Genomic DNA, 27,804 nt, shown 5'->3' with positions numbered 1-27,804 from the left:
TCCAGGTTTGTGGGGCTGCACTCCCGTTCGCCATGCTGGCTGGGGCTGATGGGAGTTGTAGTCCAACGCATCTGGAGGGCACCAGGTTGAGGAAGGCTGTAATAAACTATTCATGACCCCCTCCACGGTCTCTCCCCCCCCCCAATCGTCGCTCCTCTTTTTAAAATTGCATTTTGAGAAACGAAAGTGTCTCTTTGTGTGTGCGGGGAGGGGGGGCGTGTCTCCCCCCCCCGGGGAATCTCAGCCCCCCTCCCCCCATAACATCTTTAACGTGAGGAGGGGGCAAGGCCCGGCCATTTTCGCCCCCCCCCCGGCCTCGCGCCCCCCCCCCCCACCTTGTTCTTGGCCATGGCGCTCCCTCCCGCTCCGGCCGGGAACAGCCAAGCGCAGCCTCCTCGGCGACCACCGCCATCGGCGCGTCCCGTCTCCACGGCAACCGGAGCAGGCCCAAAGGGGTGGGTGGGCGGAGCCTCCGGAGGAGGGGCCTCGGGGAGTGGGCGGGGTCTGCGTGAGGTGGGGATAAAGGATTGCTAAGGAGGAGGGAAGTGGGGGGAGGAAGAAGGAGCAGGAGCAGGAGCAGGAGCAGGAGCAGGAGCAGGAGCAGGAGCAGTCTCCAATGTCCTTTAAAAGACAGAGGTTGGCTGTGGGGCCTGGAAGACAGAAACAAACTCCAAAGTGATCCTGATAGGCTGGAGTGCTGGGCTGAAAACAACAGGATGAAATTTAATAGGCATAAATGCCAAGTTCTACATCTAGGAAATAGAAACCAAAGGCACAGTTACAAGATGGGGGACACTTGGCTCAGCAATACTACAAACGAGAAGGATCTTGGAATTGTTGTAGATCGCAAGCTGAATAGGAGCCAACAGTGTGATGTGGCTGCAAGAAAGGGAAATGCTATTTTGGGCTGCATTAATAGAAGTATAGCTTCCAAATCACGTGAAGTACTGGTTCCTCTCTATTCGGCCCTGGTTAGGCCTCATCTAGAGTATTGCGTCCAGTTCTGGGCTCCACAGTTCAAGGACGCAGACAAGATGGAGCGTGTCCAGAGGAGGGCAACCAGGATGATCAGGGGTCTGGAAACAAAGCCCTATGAAGAGAGACTGGAAGAACTGGGCAGGTTTAGCCTGGAGAAGAGAAGATGGAGGGGAGACAGGATAGCAATCTTCAAAGAAAGGTTGTCACACAGAGGAGGGCCAGGATCTCTTCTCGATCCTCCCAGAGTGCAGGACACGGAATAACGGGCTCAAGTTAAAGAAAGCCAGATTCCAGCTGGACATCAGGAAAAACTTCCTGACTATTAGAGCAGTACGACAATGGAATCAGTTACCTAGGGAGGTGGTGGGATCTCCCACACTAGAGGCCTTCAAAAGGCAGCTGGACAACCACCTGTCCGGGATGCTTTAGGGTGGACTCCTGCATTGAGCAGGGGGTTGGACTCAATGGCCTTGTAGGCCCCTTCCAACTTTACTATTCTATGATTCTATGTACCACTATGGCAAGAGTGACTCTGAGGGTGTGTAGAGTGCTGCCCCTTTAATACTGCAGGGTTTCATTCCCAGACAGTGTGACTATTTGACAGCAAGTAAGAACTCAGCAGTTTCGACTGCAGCTGATGTGAGAAGCAGATGATCGAGAAGACATCCTGGCCCTCTTCTGTGTGGCAACCTTTCAAGCATTTGAAGAGAGCTATCATGCCTCCCCTCAGTCTTCTCAAGGCTAAGCATCACCAGTCCTTGCAGCCTGAAGCTCTTCCTGCCAGTAACAAAGCTTTAGGGAAAGTATTTGAACCTTTTAGAGTGAGAAAAAAACTGTGCAAAAGCCAGGTAGCCTCCAAACAAATCGGCGTTTGTGGGGGAGCATGGAAAAGGAGTCTGTAGCCACCTCAGGAAACTTGGAGGACCAGATTGAGACCGCAGATGGATTAAATTTGTTCCAAGGGCCTGAGGTTTCCCACCCCTGATTTACAAGGGTTAGACTAGATGATCGTTGTGGTCCATTCCAACTCCACAATTCGATGATTCTACATCTGAATGATTACACATCAGAGATTCTAACACAAAATCTGGAAAACAGGCCAGAAGTGTGGCACAGAGTCCTGGTCAAAACCAAAACAAATTAATACTCCTATTTTACAGGTGAGGGCTGAGCAATTAGGGCAAGATTAGTCATACCAGATTCTCTGCCCTCCTTCAAATTTACTTGTTAAATTATCGGGAGGCAGAAATCACCCAGAGATGACGACGTACTTTCGGCCTACCCAACCATTACACCAACACCAAAGATGATGACAGGGGAAACCTAGAACCCAAAAAATGGATGCAGGAGAGAGATGTACTACCTGCTGAGTAGTCCCAACCCTTTGAGCTGGAAAGACAGACAGGTTGGTCTAGACATCATCAGGTCAGGCAGCCAGAAAGCAGCAGGAAGGCTTGCATGGTGAGGCAATCACCAAGGGAGACACCCAGGAAAATGCCAGGTCAACAAAACCAATGTCGAGTGGTTAGAGCAATGAAGGAGCTGCACCCTGTCATCTTCGGTCACTCTAACTACTAGTTGTATTCAACTGAGGATGATGCATAGCCTGGTAAGAATGTGCACTCAGTTTCTAAAATGAGAGGTGTTTGAACTGCTGCTAAGTGTGATGGTCTCTGACCTGGAATCTTTTCACAGTTGGTCAAGGTTATGGAGAAGTGAGGAGGAGGCACCCGTAGGTGCCAAGAATTGTTTTCTGGCCCTGGTAACAGGAAGGGGACAACGTCCTCGTGACTTCAGAGGCTAACGTTTGCTCCTGGGTTCAAATATTCCAAATTGAATTGGTCTCTCCCCCCACCCCAGTAATCCCACACCCCAAAATGAACCCTGCTATGTGGTAAAACAAGGCAGCCCTTTCAGGTTTTGGGTCCCATCATGTTGGCAATTGCCAACTTATCAGAATAAACAAACAAGTAAACCAGCCTGGCCTGCTCTTCTGTACAGAAATCCACCAGTGGAGCTTGCTGTTTGTAGCATATATATATAATTTGCTAAAAAGCCATCAAGGCCATATGCATCAATTTAAACACAATAAAAAACCAGAACATTAAAAACAGTCAAACATTAAAACTACATAATTTAAAAGACAATATTAAAAAGCTTTTCAAAACATAGAGGTATTTACGCATGATCGCCTGCTAATTTCTGCAGATCAGTCTGCTGCTAAGGGCACAGGAACAGGGGCCCATTGAAAAATTGGCAACTTGAGTGATATTAAGAGGGCAGAGTAAAAGACTGGCAATTCCCACCATGGAGAACATCTCCCTGGAAAGTTTTCCTGTATAAGCCCCACTGAAATGATCAGGAGGTGTGCAAGAGACAGGTGGATTCCTGCACTGAGCAGGGGGTTGGACTCGATGGCCTTAGGGGCCCCTTCCAACTCTTACTATTCTATGATTCTATGCGAACCAGAGGAGCCCAATCAACATGGGAGTCTTCCTTCAAAGTTGATTGTCTAGTTTATCCTGCTACCTGATTCTTTTAGCTGAAGGTGCCAGGGATTGAATATGGAATCTTTTGAATGCAAAACACAGGTTCTGTGCCACTAAGCTGTTCCACCTGGTGCACCAAAATATCTTGGACAAACCCTGGACCTGATGAATCCACCACAGCAGTCTCTTGAGCAGTGCCCCTTGGGAATGAATGGGAGCTGGTGATATACCGGCAATCTGATATGCAGGCGATACGTATCTCTGCAGAATGAGATGAGGTGGGTAGCTATGAAGAAGAGGGCCTTTTCTGTAGTGGCACCTTGGTTGTTGACTTCCCCTCTCAGAAAGACTCACCTGTTGCTTGCTTTATGGTCTTGCCAGTGCCAGTGCCTTGGTAACAGGATGGGGGCAACGCCCTGGTGACTTCTGAGTCTAATTTTCGCTCCTGGGTACAAATATTCCAAATTAGCTTGGTTCCCTATCCCCTCAATAATTCCATACCCCAAAATGACCCCCCGCTATGAGGTAAGACAAGGCAGCCCCCTTTCCCCCACCCACCCCGGCTTTTTAGCCCTTCGGGTTTTTTTTAAAAAAAGCATTACTACGTTTTTAGATCTTTGCACTGCTACTGGTTTTTACCCTAGTTTTTAATTTATTTTTTTATTCTGTTTTAAACTTAAGGGTTTTACATTACATCTCCCCAAGTTCTTGTGTTTTATGCTTCTAATTTTGGTCCAGAGCTTCAGCTATTGGGCAGTATAGAAATATAATAAATGACTCCATCTGTCAGGGATGCTTTAGGGTGGATTCCTGCACTGAGCAGGGGGTTGGACTCGATGGCCTTGTAGGCCCCTTCCAACTCTGCTATTCTATGATTCTATGATTCTATGACTCGATCGATGGATCAATCGATAGATACATCTGACCTTTGGGTAGCAGCCTTCACGGCGCTGTTCTATTTACAATCAGTGAGTGAGTGGAAGAAAAGAGTGATCTTATGTATGCAGCTTGGAAGGCAGGGACAGTCACACACGACCCCATTACTTAGCTACTGTTACTCTTCCAGGCACGATGCGCTGACTGCTACCAAGTTGCCTGGCTCCCTGCCACCCAAGCTGGCCTTGCGCGCACGGAGTCTATTTTTGAAAAGTGACAACCAAGATGTAACCAGATCCAGACGGCCCGTACATTCCACTCTCTGGGTACATTGTATTCCGCAGGCCTCCCACTCTCGCCGGCTGCACACGCGCTGCCCTGAATCACAGGTTTCCAGCGCCTGACAGAGACGTCTCTCCCTGGCCTTCTGCCTGCACACATCGCGCCCAGGGCTTGCCATGTCCACCTGCCATCCGGTGGGGCGACATCTCCCCTGCCCCACCCCCCAGAGTCTGGAGACGTCCCAGGAATTGGCAGGGCCGCTGCACTGAGGAGTGGCAGGGTGGGTTGTGTTAAGGGAGGGAGGACGGGAGGCACAGCCAACTGCACGCCTTGACAGCCCTGGCTTGTCACAGAGCCAGGAAGACAAGCGAGGTTGTTCTCTGAACACTGGGGCTTTGTGGTGGAGTGGCAGCGTCAGTAGTAGCAGCAGCAGCAGCACCGCTGGGCCTTGGCACACCTCCACAGTTACGAAAGAGGTGGAGTTTCTCCCCGGCTGTCAGCGTGCCAGCCACGGAAAGCGACCAGGAAAAGGCATTTCTAGGAGCTGCTCTTTGCCATCTATGAGGACAGAACCTTTTCCCCGAGAAGGAGGAGAAAGTTTTGCAGAGGGGCAGAGATTTAGTCCTCCCCAAGAGACCTGCAGCTGCCACAAGGAGATTGCTTTCTGTGCCGCTCCAAAGAGGAGGTGAAAAGACAGGGCTGGGCCTAGACATATACACCTTGCCCGGGTGAGCGTACCCGACACCTGTTGCTGGACATTTGGATGAAGAGGGGAGAATTGCAGCCAAGGACACCTGCTGTCTTCCTCTTCGTCCTCCTCTTCCTCCAGCCTGCTGAGATTTCTTCGGATCAACATGGGCAATGGCATGAACAAGGTACGGTGGGTACTGGGGGGCATGGTGGAGAAAACAGCTGTAGCAGAAAATGCTGCTGTGAGTTTATATCGTTGCACTGTCAACGGCGTTTATTGAAAGGCCCTGAAAATGTTTCAGTGAAACTTTGGAAAGTTTTTAGGGTGCAAGGGCTCACCCATTAACACACCACCGCCTTCCTTTTGTGCTGATGATCGGGTTAGCAGAAGGGTGTCACACACACACACCCCTCCACATCATCAGTGTGTGCAGTGTTATTCTGAACCGTCTTTGTGGGTGCTCCCTGGGGACTAGGGACCGGTAGTTATTCCATATCCATGGCCAAGTGAACGCATTAGGAGTTTTTGGCTCAGTCCTTCCACAGTTCTTTTGCCAAAAGCACTGAACCATTTGCAATGGCAGTCCAAGTACCAAGCAGGTTTATTTATTTATTTATTTATTTATTATTTATTTATTACATTTCTATACCGCCCAATAGCCGGAGCTCTCTGGGCAGTTCACAAAAATATTTAAAGTATTTTTATTCTGCTGTGCAGTAAAAATAAATTTAAAAAAAGGTCTCCTGGAACGGTTTACAATCCATCAGCAAAAAAGACAGCCACTGCCCGTAAGCTTACAATCTAAAAAGTCATGACACACAAGGAAAAGGGGATGGGGAGGGAAGAGGGGAAAAAATCAAATGCATTACTGTAGTCCAAGCACAAAGTTATAATGCACAACTGCTAGCAGAGCAGTCTTGGTCAGAAAAGGAAGGTTACCACCACCGTTCCCTGGAAATCCAGTAGCAAGGAGGCCTCAAAGAGTGCCATATGCTTCAGCGCTGGTCCCTGTGGGGAAGTGTGACCCCCACCTAGAGCAGGCCGTGCCCCTCACCCCAGATCATTCAGCCTGCTAGCCACCTTCACCCCTGCCCTGTAGACTATTTATTTCTTGCATCTCTATAACACCCAATAGTTTACAAAAATTAAAACCATAGAAACCATTCAAATTATAAAACAAACAGTATAAAAGCATAGTATAAAATACAATATAAAACCACAACCAGGATAAAATCAAGCAGCAATGCAGAAATTAATACAAATTTATAATACAAATTTAAAACAGCAAAATTAACATTATTTTGATAGACTGTTAAAATGCTGAGAAAATAAAATAAAAAGTCTTCACTTGGCGTCTAAAAGAGTATAGTGTAGGTGCTGTGCGAACCTCTTTAGGGAGCTCATTCCACAGCTGGGGTGCCACAGCAGAGAAGGCCCTGCTCCTGGTAGCCACCTGCCTCATTTCCTTTGGCAGAGGCTCGCGGAAAACATACATATGGGAGGAGGCGTTCCTTCAGATAGCCTGGCCCCAAGCTGTTTAGGGCTTTGAATGTTAATACTAGCACTTTGAATTGGGCAGGGACCTGGACTGGCAGCCAATGAAGCTGGGAAAGGATTGGCGTGATGTGGTCTCATTGGCCAGTCCCTCTTAGTAAACGTGCCGCCCTGTTTGGTACCAGCTGGTTTCCAGAACGTTTTCAAACGCAGCCCCACATATAATGCATTGCAGTAATCCAGATGAGAGGTTATCTGAGCATGGATAACTATAGGGTGACCATATGAAAAGGAGGACAAGGCTCCTGTATCTTTAACAGTTGCATAAAAAAGGGAATTTCAGCAGGTGTCATTTGTATGTATGGGGAACCTGGAGAAATTCCCTCTTCATCACAACCATTAAAGCTGCAGGAGCTATACTAGAGTGACCAGATTTAAAAGAGGGCAGGGCACCTGCAGCTTTAACAGTTGTGATGAAGAGGGAATTTCACCAGGTTCTCCATATATACAAATGACACCTATCATAGAATTATAGAATAGCAGAGTTGGAAGGGGCCTATAAGGCCGTTGAGTCCAACCCCCTGCTCAATGCAGGAATCCACCCTAAAGCATCCCTGACAGATGATAGTCCAGCTGCCTCTTGAAGGCCTCTAGTGTGGGGGAGCCCACAACCTCCCTAGGCAACTGATTCCATCATCGTACTGCTCTAACATTCAGGAAGTTTTTCCTGACGTCCAGCTGGAATCTGGCTTCCTTTAACTTGAGTCCTGCTGAAATCCCCTTTTCTATGCAACTATTAAAGATACAGGAGCCCTGTCCTCCTTTTCATATGGTCACCCTAGATAACTAAATTCAGGGCATGTGTCCTCTACTGACGTAACTCTGCACAGGGAATTGGGGCCTTGAGGAGGCCAAAGGGGATTTCTGTCAGAGAATCATAGAATCATAGAATAGCAGAGTTGGAAGGGGCCTACAAGGCCATCGAGTCCAACCCCCTGCTCAAGGCAGGAATCCACCCTAAAGCATACCTGACAGATGGTTGTCCAGCTGCCTCTTGAATGCCTTTAGTGTGGGAGAGCCCACAACCTCCCTAGGTAGCTGATTCCACCGTCGCACTGCTCTAACAGTCAGGAAGTTTTTCCTGATGTCCAGCCGGAGAAGACGGTGCACCTTCTCTAAAGTGTACTTCCTTGGGAGTAAGCCTTTACTTTAAAGTGGCGTACAACTGATTTTGGTGTGTAGGGTAGATTTGCCCTCCTCTACCTCCACTTGTCACTGTGGCTATACACTCCTGACAGGGCCATGAACCAGTCTGTTTCCAAAGAGGTGCTTGAGCTGAAGGAATGGGGACGGGGTGGCATGTGGTGTTTGCAAACTAGTTTAAATGCTGTAACTAAACAATGAAACTGGCATCTGAAGGAAGTTGTAAAAGAATGTTCCCCCTCCCCGTCCTCCGCATCCCATGCGCTGGGCACTCGGCCAGCGCATGAGAACATTCTCTGGGGGTGGCAGGAATGGCGAGGAAAGCGGCTGTTAGCAGCTCCGAGGTTCCAAGGGAGAGGAGAACTGATCTCTCTCGGATGACGGTAAAGGCGGGTTTGGCTTGCTTGTGTGCAAATGCTTTTGCTGCAATCAAAACATTGCCCAGAATATTTATTATTTACTTATTTATTTATTACATTTTTATACCGCCCAATAGCCGGAGCTCTCTGGGCGGTTCACAAAAATTAAAAACATCCAAAGTATAAAATGGTGCTATATAAATAAATAAATAAATAAATAATAATACAACAGTATAAAACCATAATATAAAATACAATATAAAAGCTCAACCAGATAAAAACAGCAGCAATGCAAAATTATGAATTTAAAACAACCTGTTAAAATTTATTTATAGACTGTTAAAATGCTGGGAGAATAAAAAGGTCTTCACCTGGCGTCTAAAAGCATATAATGTAGGTGCCAAGCGAACCTCCTTAGGGAGCTCATTCCACAGCTGGGGTGCCACAGCAGAGAAGGCCCTGCTCCTGGTAGCCACCTGCCTCACTTCCTTTGGCAGGGGTTCGCGGAGAAGGACCCCTGAGGATGACCTTAGGGTCCGGGCAGGTTCTATGGGAGGAGGCGTTCCTTCAGATAACTTGGCCTCAAGAATATTACACTGGGAGGTATGAAAGGAGAAATTGCACACTTTTACACACGCACACACACACACACACACACACACACAAAGATGATCATGGTTATATCCCACCTTTTCTGTAATACTGGGACTCAAGGTGGATTTAAAACCTCTAGTACGTTATTGTGCTTTAAATGTAGTTAGCCAGTTTTCCATGGGGAAGGCACGATAAAAACCTAAATAAGTAAAAAGAAAAGAATTACCCCAGTTTTAGTAATGGCAGCAGCAGGGATAGTGAATTGGGAGCAGGGATGGTGACGGACCCCTGGCCTTGGCAGTCATGGTGATGAGGTGGGCATGGGGTAGGCAGGGGGCAGGGGTGGCACATAGCACCTGAGGGGTTGGAGGAGATTTAGATCTCCAGGTTTCCCTTGTGGGCTAGAACTATTCCTAAGACCCAGTGACTGCAGTTTACGGGACCATTTCTCTTCGTGTCTTTCACAGATCCTCCCAGGACTCTTCCTCGGGAACTTCATAGGTGAGTGAGCCACAGACGCCGGGCGGAGAAGTAGAGAACCTGTGTTGCGTCCCGGTTCTGCTGTAGGGTTGACACTTTTACTTGTGGCAGGGCTCCTGCGCTTTTAACTGATGCCTGGCAGGCAGAAATACTCCAGGTGCAGCTTTCCCCATTGCTGCCTTTCCCTTGCAGGGAAGACTTCACCTTTTATCATCCTGCCTGTAATGCAGATGTGAAAATCATGGGAGCCCTGCTGGGGCAGGGTGGGTGGATGGAGGAGCAGAAAGAGAGCAATCCTGGTGCCTTCTTTAGCGTGCCGGAGGATGGGCTGCTGCTAAATAAATGCTGCACAGCGCTAGAAGCCACCATTACTGTCTCCTGCTCAGCCTGCCGGCCTGTTTACAAGTTGCTAGCCTCAGCACTTGCTTTTAGAAGCGTGTCCGGTGCATATTGTTGCGGTGGAGAAAACAGACTTGGATCGTTGCCAGCTGCTTCTCCACCGCCTGGAAGAAGACCTGGGCTTTCATCCAGCTGGACTTCGAAGAACTGCTTAAGAAACGTTGTGTTTTCTGACTCCACCCTCGGAAGCAGCCAGGAAGGCAGGAACAGCCGGTCGTTGATCCCGGCTCTGGGTGATCTGCATGGGTGTGTTCCCCATGTACCCCATACCCATGTGCCACACAGGTCCCATGCGTGGCATAATGGACACTGCCAGTCCACACATCTGACGTGGCATCAGATGCTGTGCAGCACCAATGAGCAGCCCTGCAGGTCCCACAGCAATGTCCTTTCCTGGCGGTTTTCCAGACATATTTTGGGGACCTCTGGATCCTTAGGACGCATAGTTGGAGCCTTCTCAGCAGCTCGGAATTAACCTTTAAGCAATTTAAACATCTATTTATTTATTACATTTTTATACTGCCCAATAGCCGAAGCTCTCTGGGCGGTTCACAAAAATTAAAACCATAATAAAACAACCAACAGGTTAAAAGCACAAATACAAAATGCAGTATAAAAAACACAACCAGGATAAAACCACGCAGCAAAATTGATACAAGATTAAAATACAGAGTTAGAACAGTAAAATTTAAATTTAAGTTAAAATTAAGTGTTAAAATACTGAGAGAATAAAAAGGTCTTCAGCTGGCGACGAAAGGAGTACAGTGTAGGCACCAGGCGGACCTCTCTGGGGAGCTCATTCCACAACCGGGGTGCCACAGCGGAGAAGGCCCTCCTCCTAGGCAGGGGCTCACAGAGAAGGGCCCCTGTAGATGATCTTAAGGTCCAGGCAGGTACATATGGGAGGAGGCGTTCCTTCAAATAACCTGGCCCCAAACCGTTTAGGTTTTTGAATGTCAATACCAGCACTTTGAATCGGGCCTGGACCTGGACTGGCAGCCAATGAAGTTGTAAAAGGACTGGCGTAATGTGATCTCGCCGGCCAGTCCCTGTTAGTAACCGTGCTGCCCTGTTAAACATGTACTTTAAACACCAAGGGAAGGAGGGCACCACAGAGCACCAGTATCACAGCTGTAGCCATCTAATTTTAAGGAATTCCAGATTCATAGAAAGGGCCTAGTGGCATATTCTAAGAGCAGCAAATTTTTAATTATTTGTGCTTTATTTTATTACACCCAATCAACCAGCTTTAGGCTCTCTGTGTCCCAGGACGTCATCTGACATAACCTTTTGACAATCTTTGTCTCAACATAGACCCAGAGTTCAGTATGTTCGACTGTCTTACCGACGTTTTCTGCATGAATTTCAGTGTCTTTTTATAATCGTGGCGTGGGGGATGGCCTTGATAAAAACTGAGTTTTTAATGTCTTATTTCACCTTCAGCCCTTATTGAGTCTTCATGTCTTGCCGGCTAAGCCAGGGCCAAGGGGGCACCATTATGGGGCTGTCCTTAGGGCATCAGCTGGCCTTGATCCGGCCCTGCTCCTCCGTGAAAATATCAGTATTGGGGGATACTGTGCTGTGGCAGGGAGAGAACATAGATCAGCGTTGGAGCAGATGCTTTGCATGTGGAAGGTTCCCAGTTCCATACCTGGTGTGTCCAGATTTTAAAAGGAGGGGGGATCTACACTATTGCTTTTAAAGCGCTTTAAAGCACTTTGAAAATGTTTTGAAACCTGTATATGCAGTGTGTCCTGGGCCCCAACAGTTGTCAAAACTATTATAAAGCACTTTAAAGCGCTTTAAAGCAGTAGTGTAGATCCCCCCCAGGGTCAGGAAGCACGTGAGAAGAGCCAGGGCCGGTGCCAGACTATTTTGCGCCGTAGGCAAGGCCAGCTACTTGCACCACCACCACCCAAATTGCACGGAAGCCTGAACGTGTGCGCCGAGTGGAGAGCTGGGACTGGCTCACTTCGATTTGGGACTGAGCCATCTGGAATTCACCGGGACTTACTTCCGTGCGAAAGCGACCCGCTATGCAGCCTGGCGTCCCGATCCCCTCCGCACGTTTACTCGGGGGAATAAGGCTTCCGAGTAAGGAGGCATAGGCGGATCAGGCCGCACTAGTGCCTCCCAGTGCAACGCTTTCTCGGATGCAAGTCCCGTTGATCCACGCACGCAGGATTGGGAAGCAGGAGAGTTTGCCTTGCGAGGAGTCCACAAGTCCCTAGCTTTCCTGGGGGAAGGGAGAGGGAGTCCCGCTTGCCCGCCTGCCTGGACATCGTGGCCTGTTTGAGGAGAGAGCGAGGCGACCCGGTGCCCTTTCCTCGGGAGTAAGGCAGAGGCTGGCTTGGGCCAGGGTCGAGCTTGTCATGTGCTTTTTCCTGGCAGCAGCCTCCCAGCTCTGGGAGGGCGGAAGTCCAAACGTGGAGCCGCCCCACCCCACCCCAGCATCCCTGGCTTCGCTTCGGCTGGGCGGGCGCAGGGCGCCATCTCGTCCACCCAGGCCCAGCTGAATCCTTGGGCCGGGCCAGGCCGACTCACAGCTAACAACGCGAGTGAGTGCTGTGCGGCACCTGGCGCTCCTCTTAGCTTGGCGCTCTAGGCGGCCGGCTGAGTGGCCTCTATGGTAGCACCGGCCCTGAGAAGAGCCATTCCAGATTGAGACCCTGGAAAGCTGCTGCCGATTAGAGCAGAAAGCGGAGTCGCTGGGTGAACCAACGACTCCGTCTTCAGCAGCTACACCTGTCTGTGAGCTTCCTTGACAGGTAGCAAAGCCACCGCTACTGGTCCTCCCTTGTAACGGTTGGCCCCCAGGCATGCTAGCTGTGTTCCTGGGCATTCATGCAGGATGACGATGAGTAGGGTGACCCATATGGAAAGGAGGACCGGGCTCCTGTACCTTTAACAGTTGCCTAGAAAAGAGGTTTTCAGCAGGTGTCCTTTGTAGGCATGCAGCACCTGGTGAAATTCCCTCTCCATCACAACAGTGAAAGCTGCAGGAGCCCTGCCCTCTTTTGTAGCTGGTCATTCTAGTATAGCTCCTGCAGCTTTATGTGTTGTGATGGAGAGGGGATTTCACCAGGTGCTGCATGCATAGAAATGACAGCTGCTGAAATTCCCTTTTATACGCAACTATTAAAGATGCAGGAGCCCTGTCCTCCTTTCCATAGGGTCACCCTAGCGGTGAGGCTCAAGATGCCTGGCCACTGCACACTGAGCATGAACCCAAGAAAATGCCTTACAACAGGGATGGGGAACCTGCGGCCTACGGGCCAGAGGTGGCCCGCAGAGGATCGCTATCTGGCCTGCGGAGGCTTGAGCTCCCTCCAATAGCAAATTCCCTTCCCCTCCCCTCCCCAAAGCTTGCACCCTTGTCTTGGAGGCTACCAGGGGTTTGGGGAGAAGATGGGGAGAGGACCCACGCCCCTTGTTTTCTCTAATTCCCCAGCATGCCGTTTCCCCTACTATGCAACTTCTGCGGTGCACAGGACATCCTCCGCAGATCAGTGGACAAGGGGGCCCTGTGCCCCCTGCAATTGCCAGCCTGCCTCTTGTTCTTTCCCACCCCCCACCCTCATTTACCTGGTCCCTCTCCAGGCACGAGCATCCGGCAGTGGGAACAGCCAGCCGAGGGCAGGTTCCGTGGCGTGCCTTGTGAGAAGGAGCCGTGCGGCCTCACAGCCCTCCGTGACAGGACGCTGCTAGCTCTATGGTTGTTTCATTAAATATTGACGGAGTTCCATTAGCACATTGGGTGTCTTAGCATCGCGGCTCGTGCTTCCGAGGGCTTGGATGTTCACAATCCTCCCTGTCCCCCGCCAGCCGCCCAGGTCTGAGGCAGCAGCTCGCATTAGCACTCAGCCACCTGGTGCCTTCCGGAACACCAGTGGCTGAAATTGTCTGGGGAAAGAGGAGTTGAGATCTGGAGCACCATGGGTTTTAGGTGCGACTGAGCAGGATGTAGATCTGATGAATGGGACACAATCCGCTGGGAAGATCTCCTGCTCAAGATCTAAGTGTGTGAGATGAATGGGGACTGTGCGAGAGCATAGTCTTGATTCTGCTGTTAATGGTGCAGTTGTGCTGAATGCCAATCTCTTTTGGTTTGGAGGTCAAACCGAAAGAGGATCCCAAGGAGGCTGTGGCCGGATCTACACTACTGCTTTAAAGCTCGATAAAACTGTTATAAAGCTCACCAGCTGTGTCTGGGCTGGAGGCTAGGGTGACCCTATGGAAAGGAGGACAGGACTCCAGGAGCTATACTAGAGTGACCAGATAAACAAGAGAGCAGAGCTCCTGCAGCTATAATAGTTGTGATGAAGAAGGAATTCCTACAAAGGATCACAAGCTGAATATGAGCCAACAGTACAGTATGGCTGCAAGAAAGGCAAATGCTATTTTGGGCTGCATTAATAGAAGTATGGCTTCCAAATCACGTGAGGTAGTGGTTCCTCTCTATTCAGCCCTGGTTAGGCCTCATCTAGAGTATCGCGTCCAGTTCTGGGCTCCACAATTCAAGAAGGACGCAAACAAGCTCAAGCGTTCTCCACTGTGGCACCCCTGTTGTGGAACGAGCTCCCCAGAGAGGTCCGCCTGGCGCCTACACTGTACTGCTTTCGTCGCCAGCTGAAGACCTTTTTATTCACTCAGTATTTTAACACTTAATTTTAACTTAAATTTAAATTTTACTGTTTTAACTCTGTATTTTAATCTTATATCAACTTTGCTGTGTGGTTTTATCCTGGTTGCGCTTTTTATACTGTATTTCGTAATTGTGTTTTAAACTGTTGGGTGTTTTACTGTGGTTTTAATTTTTGTGAACCGCCCAGAGAGCTTCGGCTATTGGGCGGTATAGAAATGTAATAAATAAATAAATAATAAATAAAATAAGCGTGTTCAGAGGAGGGCAACCAGGATGATCAGGGGTCTGGAAACAAAGCCCAATGAAGAGAGACTGAAAGAACTGGGCATGTTTAGCCTGGAGAAGAGAAGATTGAGGGGAGACATGAGAGCACTCTTCAAATACTTAAAAGCTTGTCACACAGAGGAGGGCCAGGATCTCTTCTCGATCCTCCCAGAGTGCAGGACACGGAATAACGGGCTCAAGTTAAAGGAAGCCAGATTCCATCTGGACATCAGAAAAAACTTCCTGACTGTTAGAGCAGTACGACAATGGAACCAGTTACCTAGGGAGGTTGTGGGCTCTCCCACACTAGAGGCCTTCAAGAGGCAGCTGGACAACCCTCTGTCAGGGATGCTTTAGGGTGGATTCCTGCATTGAGCAGGGGGTTGGACTCGATGGCCTTGTAGGCCCCTTCCAACTCTGCGATTCTATGATTTATTTATTTATTTATTACATTTTTATACCGCCCAATAGCCGAAGCTCTCTGGGCGGTTCACAAAAATTAAAACCATAGTAAGACAACTAACAGGTTAAAAGCACAAATACAAAATACAGTATAAAAAGCACAACCAGGATAAAACCATGCAGCAAAATTGATATAAAATTAAAATACAGAGTTAAAACAGTAAAATTTAAATTTAAGTTAAAATTAAGTGTTAAAATATTGAGTGAATAAAAAGGTCTTCAACTGGCGACGAAAGGAGTACAGTGTAGGCGCCAGGCGGACCTCTCTGGGGACCTCATTCCACAACCGGGTGCCACAGCGGAGAAGGCCCTCCTCCTAGTAGCCACCTGTCTCACTTCCTTTGGGAGGGGCTCACGGAGAAGGTGAGATGATCTTAAGGTCCGGGCAGGTACATATGGGAGGAGGTGTTCCTTCAGATAACCTGGCCCCAAACCGTTTAGGGCTTTAAACGGCTGTGATTCTATGACACATGCTGAAATTCCCCTTTCAATAAAACTGCTAAAGATACAGGAGCTCTGTCCTCCTTTTCATATGGTCGCTCTAGTGTTGAACAGCGAATGGGATATGGCCACTGCCAGAAATACAAATAATACTATCATATTGTAGTTTAAAGTTCTTGCTACAGCTAACTGGGAGAGCGCCTTCTCCCCTACCAACCTGCCCAGTCACTGAGGTCATCCGAGGGCGTGCTCCTGGTGGTTCCACATAGATCCATCCTCCGATTGGAGTCCACCAAGGGAAGAGCCTTCTGCGTGGTGCCCCCCCCCCCATGGAACTCCCTGCTTCTGAAGGTCAGGCAGGCACCAACTTTGTACTCCTTTCGGCGCCTCCTGAAAACATCTTTATTCCAGGAAGCCTTTCCTTAATATCCAGTTTTGAGTCACTGTATTTGCTTTTTTTTAAAAATTGTTTTAAGTGTTTTATTCTGTTTTTATTTTCATTTTATCTTGTACACCGCTCCGAAATTTTCAATGGGGAGTGGTATATAAATACTATAAATAAATAAATAAATAAATAAGCCATGGGAGAGGCAAGCTGCAAGAGCTCTGCCCTCTTTTGTATCTGGTCACTAGGGCAGGGCTCCTGCAGCTTTAACGGTTGTGATGAAGAGGGGATTTCACCAGGAGCTGCATGCATACAAAGGACACCTGCTGAAATTCCCCTTTCAATACAACTGTTAAAGATACAGGAGTCCTGTCCTCCTTTCCATAGGGTCACCGTACTGCAGGCGGAACTTTCACGGGCTGGATTAGGCCAACAGACCGGAAGTTCCGTATTCCTGACCTAGAAACAAGGGAACATCATGAAATAAGTGCTTGAATGACCCATGCTTCTCATGTTAGGAGCTTAATAAGCTATGAAATTCAAGTCCTGAGTTCAGATCTCAACTCATTGAGTAGCCTTAGGCAAGTAACTCTTTCTCAACGCCTGTCTCCTTCCCCCCTCTCCACACACACAAATATGAGGTTAATAATGCTATCTTGCTTCACCCAGGATCCACAATAGAGCTGGCCACATGTGTGGGCGCAAAATAAGCAATCCAAGAATGGTTTGATGTAAGATGTTCACCGTGACATACTTGCTGCCCTTTGAGCAACAGTCAAAAACAGTGTCACAATGCCCCTTATGTAACAAACCCAAGTGAACTGATTTGCATTTATCCATCAGATAAATTTATCCATCATTTGCATTTATCCATCAGAGTCATTATCTGATGGCTATTAAAACAGCCATAACTTAAAATGGTCATAGTTCTTTGGGCTTCCTTGAGTGAGAACAACCTATCTTTTGCCACCAAAACACCACACAGTGAGCCTGTCTGCCCAAATCAATTTTGTAACTACTTGATCCGGAATAAGACCCTCTGGTAGCACTTATTTCTTGACGTTCCCTTGTTTCTAGGTCAGGAATACAGAACTTCTGGTCTGTCGGCCTAATCCAGCCCGTGAAAGTTCCGCCTCCAGTAGGGTGACCCTATGGAAAGGAGGACAGGGCTCCAGTATCTTTACCAGTTGTATTGAAAGGGGAATTTCAACAGGTGTCCTTTGTATGCATGCAGCACCTGGTGAAATGCCCTCTTCGGCTGTAGCTAGACCTAAGGTTTATCCCAGGATTGTCCTGGGGTCAGACCTGTTCATCTAAGTGCCATACAGGGCATCCAGCGCTCAGGCAGGGACGAACCCAGGATGATCCTGGGATAAACCTTAGGTCTAGCTATGGCCCCAATCACAAAGAGGGAACTATTGTGGAACCAGGACTAACTTTAAAGGGGTGTTGTGAGAAGGACGGAGATATGAGTTGTGACTGCAAAGTGTTTTGAACTTTCAAAGGATGGAGATAAATGTAATGGGCCTGTTCTGACAACACGCTAAGCCATGGTTAGGCCAAGTGGTTAATGAGTGTGTTTAAACCGCGGTTATGTAGCCACCACGGTTAGGAATGGTTCACACGACACACTAAGTCATGGTTCACACGACATGCTAATTTATTTATTTATTTATTTATTTATTACATTTTTATACCGCCCAATAGCCGAAGCTCTCTGGGCGGTTCACAAAAGTTAAAACCATAATAAAACAACCAACAGTTAAAAGCACAATTACAAAATACAGTATAAAAAGCACAACCAGGATAAAACCACGCAACAAAATTGATATAAGATTAAATACAGAGTTAGAACAGTAAGATTTAAATTTAAGTTAAAATTAAGTGTTAAAATACTGAGAGAATAAAAAGGTCTTCAGCTGGTGATGAAAGGAGTACAGTGTAGGCACCAGGCGGACCTCTCTGGGGAGCTCATTCCACAGCCGGGGTGCCACAGCGGAGAAGGCCCGCCTCCTAGTAGCCACCTGCCTCACTTCCTTTGGCAGGGGCTCAGACATTTTGTGAACCGCCCTGAGACCTCCGACTATTGGGCGGTATAGAAATGTAATTAATAAATAAATAATAAATAATCATGTTTAGCTCAAAATGCTTAACCATCATGGTTTAGCGTGTTGTCTGAACAGGGCCGATAGAAAAAAGAGCATTTGCTGTATGTCGAGAATTGCAGTCCAACACATCTGTAGGGCGCCAGGTTGGAGAACTCCAGTTTAGGGATTGCCATAGCCACTCTCTTTTTTCTCAGGACGTAACATCTCAGTAGAAGAAGACATTGTTCTAGTGGAGGCTGGTGGCTCCGATGTCAGCGGGGCAGGAAATCCACTCCGGGTTTCAGTCAGAACCACTCAGAACTTTAAAGGTGCTCTCCAAGGCGTGGAGCACCTTGGAAGCTTCCTTAATGTTCTGACTGAAACCCAGAGCGGATCCTCTGCCCCACTGACATGGGAGCCACCAGCCTGCACTTCATTGCCCCTTAAGCCCACATTTGTCGCTGAAGCCAGAACTTTATGAGCATGCCTCCACATTTTTTCAGCATGTGATTCTCCCTGCGCTGCGTCGTCAGCAAATCAGCTGGGTGCGCACACAATCCTTTGCGGACAATGAACAAGGATGACTGAAGCAATCACGCTGTTTTCCTCCCCCACTTCTTTCCAGATGCCAAGGACCTGGATCAGCTGAGCCGGAACAACATCACCCACATTGTTTCCATCCACGAATCCCCACAGCCATTTATTCCGGTACGCTTTGGCTTTCAATCGAAATTTGTCCCTTTTAAGCCTCCGTAGCGGTTTGCCACCTGAATTGGGCAGCAAACGGTTAATTTTCTGGACGCTGCCCCGCCACAGAATTTTGTGTGGCCGTGGGACGTTCGAAGAGGTGGGGGCTGCCAGGTGACAGTGTGAAGAGGTGGCCCGAATGGGAGGATTTGGGGGCAGCATTGGGTACAACAGAGTTCTTTTGCAGAAGCTTCACTGAAAACTTTACAAGTACTTTATAGTTGGGAAACAGGTGGTGGACTATGTATTAGGTAGTTCCATCAATGTGCCTGGCACTTCACAGAGTACAACAGTGCACTGAGTGCGCGTTCCTGCTCAGTGCAGGAATTCACATTAAAGCATCCCTGACAGAAGTAGAGTCAGGGGTAAACAGAGAAGCGATATGCGGTTGTTGTTGGCTCGTTATTTATTTATTTATTTATTTAAGGATTTTTATGCCGCCATTCAGCCAAAAAAGGCTCTCATGGCGGCTTACAAAAGTATTTCTTGACAGTCCCTGCCCACAGGCTTACAATCGTTAACTACTCCTGTGCACATGCCAGCTAATTTCCTTAATTAACCTCGCAGGGCACAGTTTGTAACATCTGAACCTGGTGAGGGTGGCTGGTGGGGTGGTTAACAAGCCAACCAGCCATTGTAGAACAGGCCATGGGCTCTGGATGGTTTGTTAACCACTCCAGTCACCCACCCTTGCGGGGTTCTGACAACATGGCAAGCCTAACTACCGTATTTCTTCGATTCTAAGATGCCATTGATTGCAAGACGCACACTAATTTCAGTACCACCAACAGGAAAAAAAGCTTTGATTTTGAGAAAAAATAATCGCACCCGCAATTGTAAGACGACGGGAGTCTCTTCTCACTGATCCTTTTGCTTTTCAGGGAATCACTTACCTTCGCATTGCTCTGCCAGACACTCCAGAAGCCAACATGTAAGTAAAAGAACGGCTGATGTTGTTCCTTTCCATCTCCGGGGGTGAAGAAGCATCGAATCATAGAATAGTAGAGTTGGAAGGGGCCTACACGGCCATCGAGTCCAACCCCCCCTGCTCAATGCAGGAATCCACCCTAAAGCATCCCTGACAAATGGTTATCCAGCTGCCTCTTAAAGGCCTCTAGCGTGGGAGAGCCCACAACCTCCCTAGGGAACTGATTCCATTGTCGTACTGCTCAAACAATCAGGAAGTTTTTCCTGATGTCCAGCCGGAATCTGGCTTCCTGTCACTTGAGCCCGTTATTCCGTATCACCCTTGCCCCTTTGGAAAATAAGTAAAAAAGGGGGGGTTCTTTCTTTGGTGTTTCTTTCTGTTGTTTTGTTTATATGAAGGCAGATGTACCTTTCTTAGAACATAAAGGCTACCATCTTGAAATTAGTCAAAAGTTATCAAAATCAAGTCAAGGGGGTTAATAGTGAATGGTTAAGTGAACAAATAATCCATAGATAAACTGAAACTTAATTCAGACCAGGTAGTAGTGCTGGTCAGAGATTTTGGTGATCTGAGAGAGGATATACAACCTGCTCCGGAGCAGGGGCTTGTTGAAACTTCTCCTGGCCCCAGTGCCTGGATGGGAATGGGGGTCAGGCGGGCTGGTTTTTTTACCAGTTGAGAAGGCAGACATGGCACTACATCATCCATGCATTAGCTCAGCCTTTCCAGACCTGGTGCCCTCCATATATGTTGGACTACAACTCCCATCGCAGAGCGGGTGAGAATGATGGGGGTTGCAGTCCAACACATCTGTTGAGCACCAGGCTGGAGAAGGCTGACTTAGCTACTTCCACATGAGGCTGCCTTTTAAAAGTTTGGCTCTGGGCTCCATGTAAAGGGCCATTGTTAGCTTCTAAAGTCTTCCATAGCCTAGGGGTGAATTATTGGCTTCTCCTATATGAACCAGTCCTGGCTTCAAGATCAGCTTCAAACACCCTCATCAGAGGTTAGACTAAGCGGTACAAGAGACAGGGCCTCTTTGGTGGCAGCACCAATTGTGTTCCATGGGGCTTACTGCTTAATAAGTGTGTTTCAGACTGTTTTGACCCCATTATTATTTCATAGAATCATAGAATAGCAGAGTTGGAAGGGTCCTACAAGGCCACCAAGTCCAACTCTTTAGGGTGGAGTCCTGCTCAAAGCAGGAATCTACCCTAAAGCATCCCTGACAGAGGGCTGTCCAGCTGCCTCTTGAAGGCCTCTAGTGTGGGAGGGCCCACAACTTCCCTGGGTAACTGGTTCCATTGTCATACTGCTCTAACAGTCAGGAAGTTTTTCCTGATGTCCAGCCGGAATCTGGCTTCCTGACACTTGAGCTCGTTATTCCGTGTCCTGCACTCTGGGAGGATCGAGAAGAGATCCTGGCCCTCCTCTGTGTGACAATCTTTTAAGTATTTGAAGAGTGCTCTCATGTCTCCCCTCAATCTCCTCTTCTCCAGGCTAAACCTGCCCAGTTCTTTCAGTCTCTCTTCACAGGGCTTTGTTTCCAGACCCCTGATCATCCTGGTTGCCCTCCTCTGAACCCCCTCCAGCTTGTCTGCGTCCTTTAGTTCTGCCTTGCAGTTTTGGTTGTCATTTTTCTGTAAGCCACTTCAGATGTCTTTTTTAAAAAGACAGCATGGTGGTAGTAATAGTATCTTCTTCTTCTTCTTCTTCTTCTTCTTCTTCTTCTTCTTCTTCTTCTTCTTCTTCTTCTTCTTCTTCTTCTCCTCCTCCTCCTCCTCCTCCTCCTCCTCCTCCTCCATCATCACCATTATCATCATCATCATCATCATCATCAATATTTCTTGGCTGCCTTTCAGGACAAAAGCTCTCTCAAAGCACTTTACAACAATAAAACTCACATAATAAAAATCGATTTGGTAGTAAAAATTGTAAAAACAACAGCAGCAACCATTTTAACAAAACAACAAACACGAACATAAAAACAAAATCTTTCAACCGGCAACTGCAGCTACAACCCATCCAATAAAACATAATTAAGCAAAGGCTGAAGTAAAATAGTAACTTTTCAGGGCCTTCCTAAATGCCTGCAATAATGGAGTCAGTTGCCCCCCCCCATTGCAACTTTTTCCAGAGGCGTGGGGCCACTGCGGAGAAGACCCTCACTTGTGTAGTCGCCCACCTAATTGCCCTCACAGGTGGGCAAATAAGAAAGGTCTCTCTTGCTGAGCTTAAAGTGTGGGCAGGCTGATATGGGTGAAAATGGTCTTTCGAGTAATTTGGTCCCAAACCATTTAAGGGTTTAAAGATCAACAGGCATTTTAAATTGGGCTCGGAAACACACCGGTAACCAGAGGAGCTGGTGTAATCTAACTGTTACATGATCTAACCGTCTCACCCCCTGCCAACGCTCCCCCAACGCTCATGCATTTAGCACTAGCTGAAGTTTCCAGGCAGCCTCATGTTCAGCGTGTTACAGTAGCCAGCCTTGAGGTCACTTTATTATTAACACGTCCTTTGACATTATCACGTGGGAACAACAATGTTAAAAGCGAGATGATCCGGCTGGAACCAGAGTGAGGTACCGCAGGGCTCAGTCCTGGGCCCAGGGCTCTTCAACATTTTTGTTAATGATTTGGACGAGGAGGTGCAGGGAACGCTGATAAAATTTGCAGATGACACCAAATTTGGTGGGATAGCTAATACCCCGGAAGACAGAAACAAATTTCAAAGTGATCTTGATAGGCTGGAGTGCTGGGCTGAAAACAACAGAATGAAATTTAATAGGGATAAATGTCAAGTTCTACATTTAGGAAATAGAAACCAACGGCACAGTTACAAGATGGGGGATACTTGGCCCAGCAATACTACAAACGAGAAGGATCATGGAATTGTTGTAGATCACAAGCTGAATATGAGCCAATAGTGTGATATGGCTGCAAGAAAGGCAAACGCTATTTGGGGCTGCATTAATAGAAGTATAGCTTCCAAATCACGGGAGGTCCTGGTTCCTCTCTATTTGGCCTGGGTTAGGCCTCATCTAGAGTATTGCGTCCAGTTCTGGGCTCCACAATTCAAGAAGGACGCAGACAAGCTGGACCGTGTTCAGAGGAGGGCAACCAGGATGATCAGGGGTCTGGAAACAAAGCCCTATGAAGAGAGACTGAAAGAACTGGGCATGTTTAGCCTGGAGAAGAGAAGATGGAGGGGAGACATGAAAGCACTCTTCAAATACTTGAAAGGTTGTCACACAGAGGAGGGCCAGGATCTCTTCTCGATCCTCCCAGAGTGCAGGACACGGAATAACGGGCTCAAGTTAAAGGAAGCCAGAATCCAGCTGGACATCAGAAAAAACTTCCTGACTGTTAGAGAAGTACGACAATGGAAGTACCGCTCTACTTCCATTGTCCAACCTAGGGAGGTGGTGGGATCTCCCACACTAGAGGCCTTCAAGAGGCAGCTGGACAACCATCTGTCAGGGATGCTTTAGGGTGGATTCCTGCATTGAGCAGGAGGTTGGACTCGATGGCCTTGTAGGCCCCTTCCAACTCTGCTATTCTATGATTCTATGATTCTATGAGGCTAAGGATCCCATGAAAACCCCATGGGCACCCTCTCCAAACATCTCTGACGGTCTAAAATTACCCAGGGCTGCGAATGCTTTGGGAAAGGCTGAGGAGAGGCAGCGCATGAAAGGCACTCCTCTTTGGACTACCCCCCCCCCCCATATCTCAGTAGGTTAGGGGAACGCTGTGCATAAAGGTAGTGTTTCCCTAAACAGCTTCCTAAACCCTCTCGTTAAAGTTCTGGCAATGTATAGGCAGGACGGGTCTATGCCACAGTTTTAGGGAACATGGTGAGATTGTTAAGTCTGCACGGCTTTGGGGCGGGAGAAGGGTAGGGTTACAAATTAACTGTGGGGCGGAGAAGGGCACCCCTGCTTGGTTACTCTTTAACAGCAATTTGATACACAGTTGTTGACAGGTGAAGCTTTTTATAGCAGCAAGGAGAGATTTTCACCTGTTACTGTCAGCATGTGAAGCTGGCCACCAGTTCAAGAGTCAGCCATTCTAAGGGGAGCAGCATGGGTGGGTGGGGCAGGAGGACACGACCCCTTGCCCCAGCTGCTCAGCTTCTTCTCCCCTTCTCGGAAGGCAGAGATAAGGAAAAGATGGGGGGGGGGGGGAAAGGAAGAGATCAATGATTTTGGAGCCCTCCATGAGTTGCAGAAATGCAGCGGTGCTGCTTTCCCTCAAAGACTGATAGAATAGCAGAGTTGGAAGGGGCCTACAAGGCCATCAAGTCCAACCCCCTGCTCAATGCAGGAATCCACCCTAAAGCATCCCTGACAGATGGTTGTCCAGCTGCCTCTTGAAGGCCTCTAGGGTGGGAGAGCCCACAACCTCCCTAGGTAATTGATTCCATTGTCGTACTGCTCGAACAGTCAGGAAGTTTTTCCTGCTGTCCAGCCAGAATCTGGCTTCCTGTAACTTAAATCCATTATTCCTGTGTCCTGCACTCTGGGAGGATCAAGAAGAGATCCTGGCCCTCCTCTGTGTGACAACCTTTCAAGTATTTGAAGAGTCCTATCATGTCTCCCCCTCCATCTTCTCTTCTCCAGGCTAAACATGCCCAGTTCTTCCAGTCTCTCTTCATAGGGCTTTGTTTCCAGACCCCTGATCATCCTGGTTGCCCTCCTCTGAACACGCTCCAGCTTGTCTGCGTCCTTCTTGAATTGTGGAGCCCAGAACTGGATGCAATACTCTAGATGAGGCCTAACCAGGGCCGAACAGAGAGGAATCTGTACGCTGGGGAAGCTGTATCTGTTTGATTTCTGCTGGTCGCGCAGCATTTCAAGAGTGGCGACTCTATGCTGGTGACTGCACACAGGTGGCGACTTCCTGCTGCCTTGTGGGTCCTGGAAAAGTGGCAGGAAATACATGTATCTCTTGTCACCGCTGTCTCTTTGGAGAGGGGCTGTTGGCTTGAAACCATATTTCAAAGCAGATTTTCAGTTGAAAACACTTTTGGAATGGGGGAAGGATGCTGACATTTTGTGGTGGGGCTCCTGCGCCTGTGCACCAGGCAGAAATTCAAATGGTGAAGGGCAACTTTATGTCCCAGATCTCTGCTAGAAAAAAGTGATAGCAAAGTTACATTCAAGTTTGTGGCACAAGACTGTTTATCACTGTTACTTTCCCCCCCAGTTATTCACCCCACCCTTTACATGCACACACTGCAAAATTGTAACAGGTGCACTAGGGAATACGTTCAAAGCTGTAAACCAATTGTTCAGCCGCAAGCCAAGTCTTGCTAAACAAGGTAACTTATATAATCCAGTTGCCAGGAGCAATTGACAGTTTTATTTTACTCCAGTTGTGCAACTTTGTTTTTTTGTCCAGGTCTCAGTGAAAGCAAGCAAAAGCAGGTCAAGGGAGTTTGATTCTGTTTTCAGTGGATATGTTCACTTCAACTGAAAACCCAAATTCCAAATCTTGATGGAAATGTTCAAAGCTTGTTTTTAAACTGGGGTTCTTGAACGACTGTGGACATTTGGTTCTTTTTGCAGAAATGGGTTGGTTAAGTCTTAGGTGGGGATTAATTTAAGAGAGAGGTGATACCAAAGTCCTCTTTATTTCTTACGTTTATATCAGGGGTTCTCAACCTTTTTTTCTCCATTCCCCCCTTTCACCATTGTTCAGAATATAATTCCCCCCCCTTCCCAAGATAGTCTAACTCAAAAGGTGCATTCCAAATAATATGCATATAATATTGAAAATCTTTTTATTTTTTCTATATTAGTCCAATAATAATAATAATAATAATAATAATAATAATAATAATAATATATTTATTTATTTATTTCTTACCCGCCTCTCCCTTTGGATCAAGGTGGGGAACAACATTAGAACAGGAATCAATACATCTTAAAAATTCATGATTTAACATTGATCTGGACAGGCCTGCCGGAAAAGGCTAGTCTTTAAAGCTGCCTTAAAATCACACAGAGAGTTAATTTTACGAATCTCCTCTGGCAGGGCATTCCACAATCTGGGGGCGACAGAAGAAAAGGTCCTCTGGGAAACTGATGTCAGCTTAGTTTTAGCTGACTGAAGTAAGTTCACCCCAGAGGACCTGAGTGTGTGGGGCGGACTGTATGGGAGGAGGCGATCCCACAGGTAACCTGGACCCAAACCATTTAGGGCTTTAAAGGTAATGACCAACACTTTGTACTTTGCCTGGAAACTAATTGGCAGCCAGCGGAGTGATTTTAATGTTGGGGTAATATGCTCACCCCTAGATGTACTGGTGACCAACCTGGCTGCCATATTTTGAACTAGTTGAAGTTTCTGAACTAGGCACAATGGGAGCCCTATGTAGAGCGTGTTGCAGAAGTCAAGCCTTGAGGTTACCAGCGCGTGCACAACCGTCTTTAGGTCTTCTGACTCTAAGAAGGGGCGCAGCTGGCGTATCAGCCGAAGCTGATAGTAGGCACTCCTGGCTGTCGCATCTATCTGGGCTGTCATTTGGAGCGACGGATCCAGGAGCACCCCCAAACTGCGAACACAGTCTTTCAGGGGGAGTGTAGCCCCATCCAGAACTGGCTGACACACCTCCAAACCTAGGTCAGAGCCCTTGACAGCAAGCACCTCTGTTTTGCCTGGATTCAGCTTCAGTTTGTTTTTCCTCCTCCAGCCCATTGCCGCCTCCAAGCATTCATTCAGAGGAGACACACTATCCTTAGCTGACGCTGTTATTGAAGGCGTAGAGAAATATACTTGGGTGTCATCAGCATACTGATAGCACCCCTCCCCATGCCTCTGGATGATCTCTCCCAGCGGTTTCATGTAGATGTTAAACAGCATTGGGGATAGGATGGCACCTTGTGGTATGCCATACAACAGCTCCTTTTTTGAGGAGCAGCTATCCCCAAGCATCACCATCTGGAATCTACCTGAGAGGTAGGACCGGAACCACTGCAGCACAGCGCCCCCGATTCCCAAACCCCTCAGGCGTTCCAGAAGGATACCATGGTCGATGGTATCGAAAGCCGCTGAAAGGTCCAAAAGTACCAGCAGGGACACACTCCCCCTGTCAATACTCATGCGGAGATCGTCCACTAAGGCGACCATAGCTGCCTCAACTCTGTATCCTGCCCTAAAGCCAGTAATGTAACCCCTTTTACATTCTCAGCTCCCATGCTTTGCGTTGCCCCTTTAAATGGGAAGCTTGAAACTTCTAGGATTGCGAGGGAGAGAGGGAGGGAGGGAAAAGAGAGCAAAGGCCTGGCGTTTGCAGACAATAGGACACTTTTCTGGGATGTTTTTAATAACGTGGAAGACATAATCTACAGGACATCATACTTTGCTGAATAGTGGTCCCAATTCCCCCCCCTGGAACCATAAAATTCCCCCCTGGGGGGGAATTCCCCCCTTGTTGAGAACCCATGGTTTATACCATGCCTTTCCATTAAAAAAATGCCCAAGGCAGCTAACAAGAATAATACCCACCATAAAAACGAATCCAGGGATGTTTCCAGACAGAAGCCTTTCCTGTAGGTGTCCATAGTATTTTTCAGTGTTTTTCAAAAATCTGGAATTACGATTGACCCTTCACGCTGAAGAAGGCATCATGGCTTGGTTTTGTTCGATGTTTTTGCACCATATCCTGCAATCTCCCATCCACACATCTGGGTGGAGCAAGATAGGATACAGAAATAGCTGCCTTTTTGTTTTTTCTCTCCCCATAACCTCTTTATTTCTTAGTAGGTATGCATGTAGGTGAGTTGATTCACCTGTGTGCACACCTTTTAAATACACACACACACACACACACACACACACACACCAGAAGTACACAACCACAGTGGATGGGTTGGTTGCTTTCCTCACCCCAAAATAAATCTGCATTTTGTATTCCTTTTCCTGAGGGTACTGTTTTTTTTATTATGCAACTCCACAGCCAGCCACAAAGAATTTCCCTTCACATTTCTAGGA

General features: G+C 47.8%; 2 protein-coding genes across 2 annotated transcripts in view; one reads left to right on the top strand and one right to left on the bottom strand.

Annotated features, from left to right (window-relative positions):
• TTLL9 (tubulin tyrosine ligase like 9) overlaps window positions 1–420 on the bottom strand; it is a 53,412-nt gene extending 52,992 nt beyond the window's left edge. Inside the window, exon 1 of the mRNA XM_063121303.1 lies at window positions 336–420. Within this exon, the coding sequence (XP_062977373.1) occupies window positions 336–350 (15 nt within the window). The 5' untranslated portion in view covers window positions 351–420. The remainder of the gene's footprint in view (window positions 1–335) is intronic.
• A 5,059-nt stretch (window positions 421–5,479) lies between these two features.
• DUSP15 (dual specificity phosphatase 15) overlaps window positions 5,480–27,804 on the top strand; it is a 35,925-nt gene continuing 13,600 nt past the window's right edge. The window contains exons 1-4 of the mRNA XM_063144085.1: window positions 5,480–5,500; window positions 9,434–9,467; window positions 18,755–18,837; window positions 19,758–19,807. Of these exons, the coding sequence (XP_063000155.1) occupies window positions 5,480–5,500; window positions 9,434–9,467; window positions 18,755–18,837; window positions 19,758–19,807 (188 nt within the window). The remainder of the gene's footprint in view (window positions 5,501–9,433; window positions 9,468–18,754; window positions 18,838–19,757; window positions 19,808–27,804) is intronic.

The sequence above is a fragment of the Elgaria multicarinata genome, chromosome 1 (genome assembly GCF_023053635.1).
Source record: "Elgaria multicarinata webbii isolate HBS135686 ecotype San Diego chromosome 1, rElgMul1.1.pri, whole genome shotgun sequence".
Classification (NCBI taxonomy): Eukaryota; Metazoa; Chordata; class Lepidosauria; order Squamata; family Anguidae; genus Elgaria; species Elgaria multicarinata.
The sequence above is the reverse complement of the archived record's forward strand: the minus strand, read 5'-3'. Positions and strand labels throughout refer to the sequence as shown.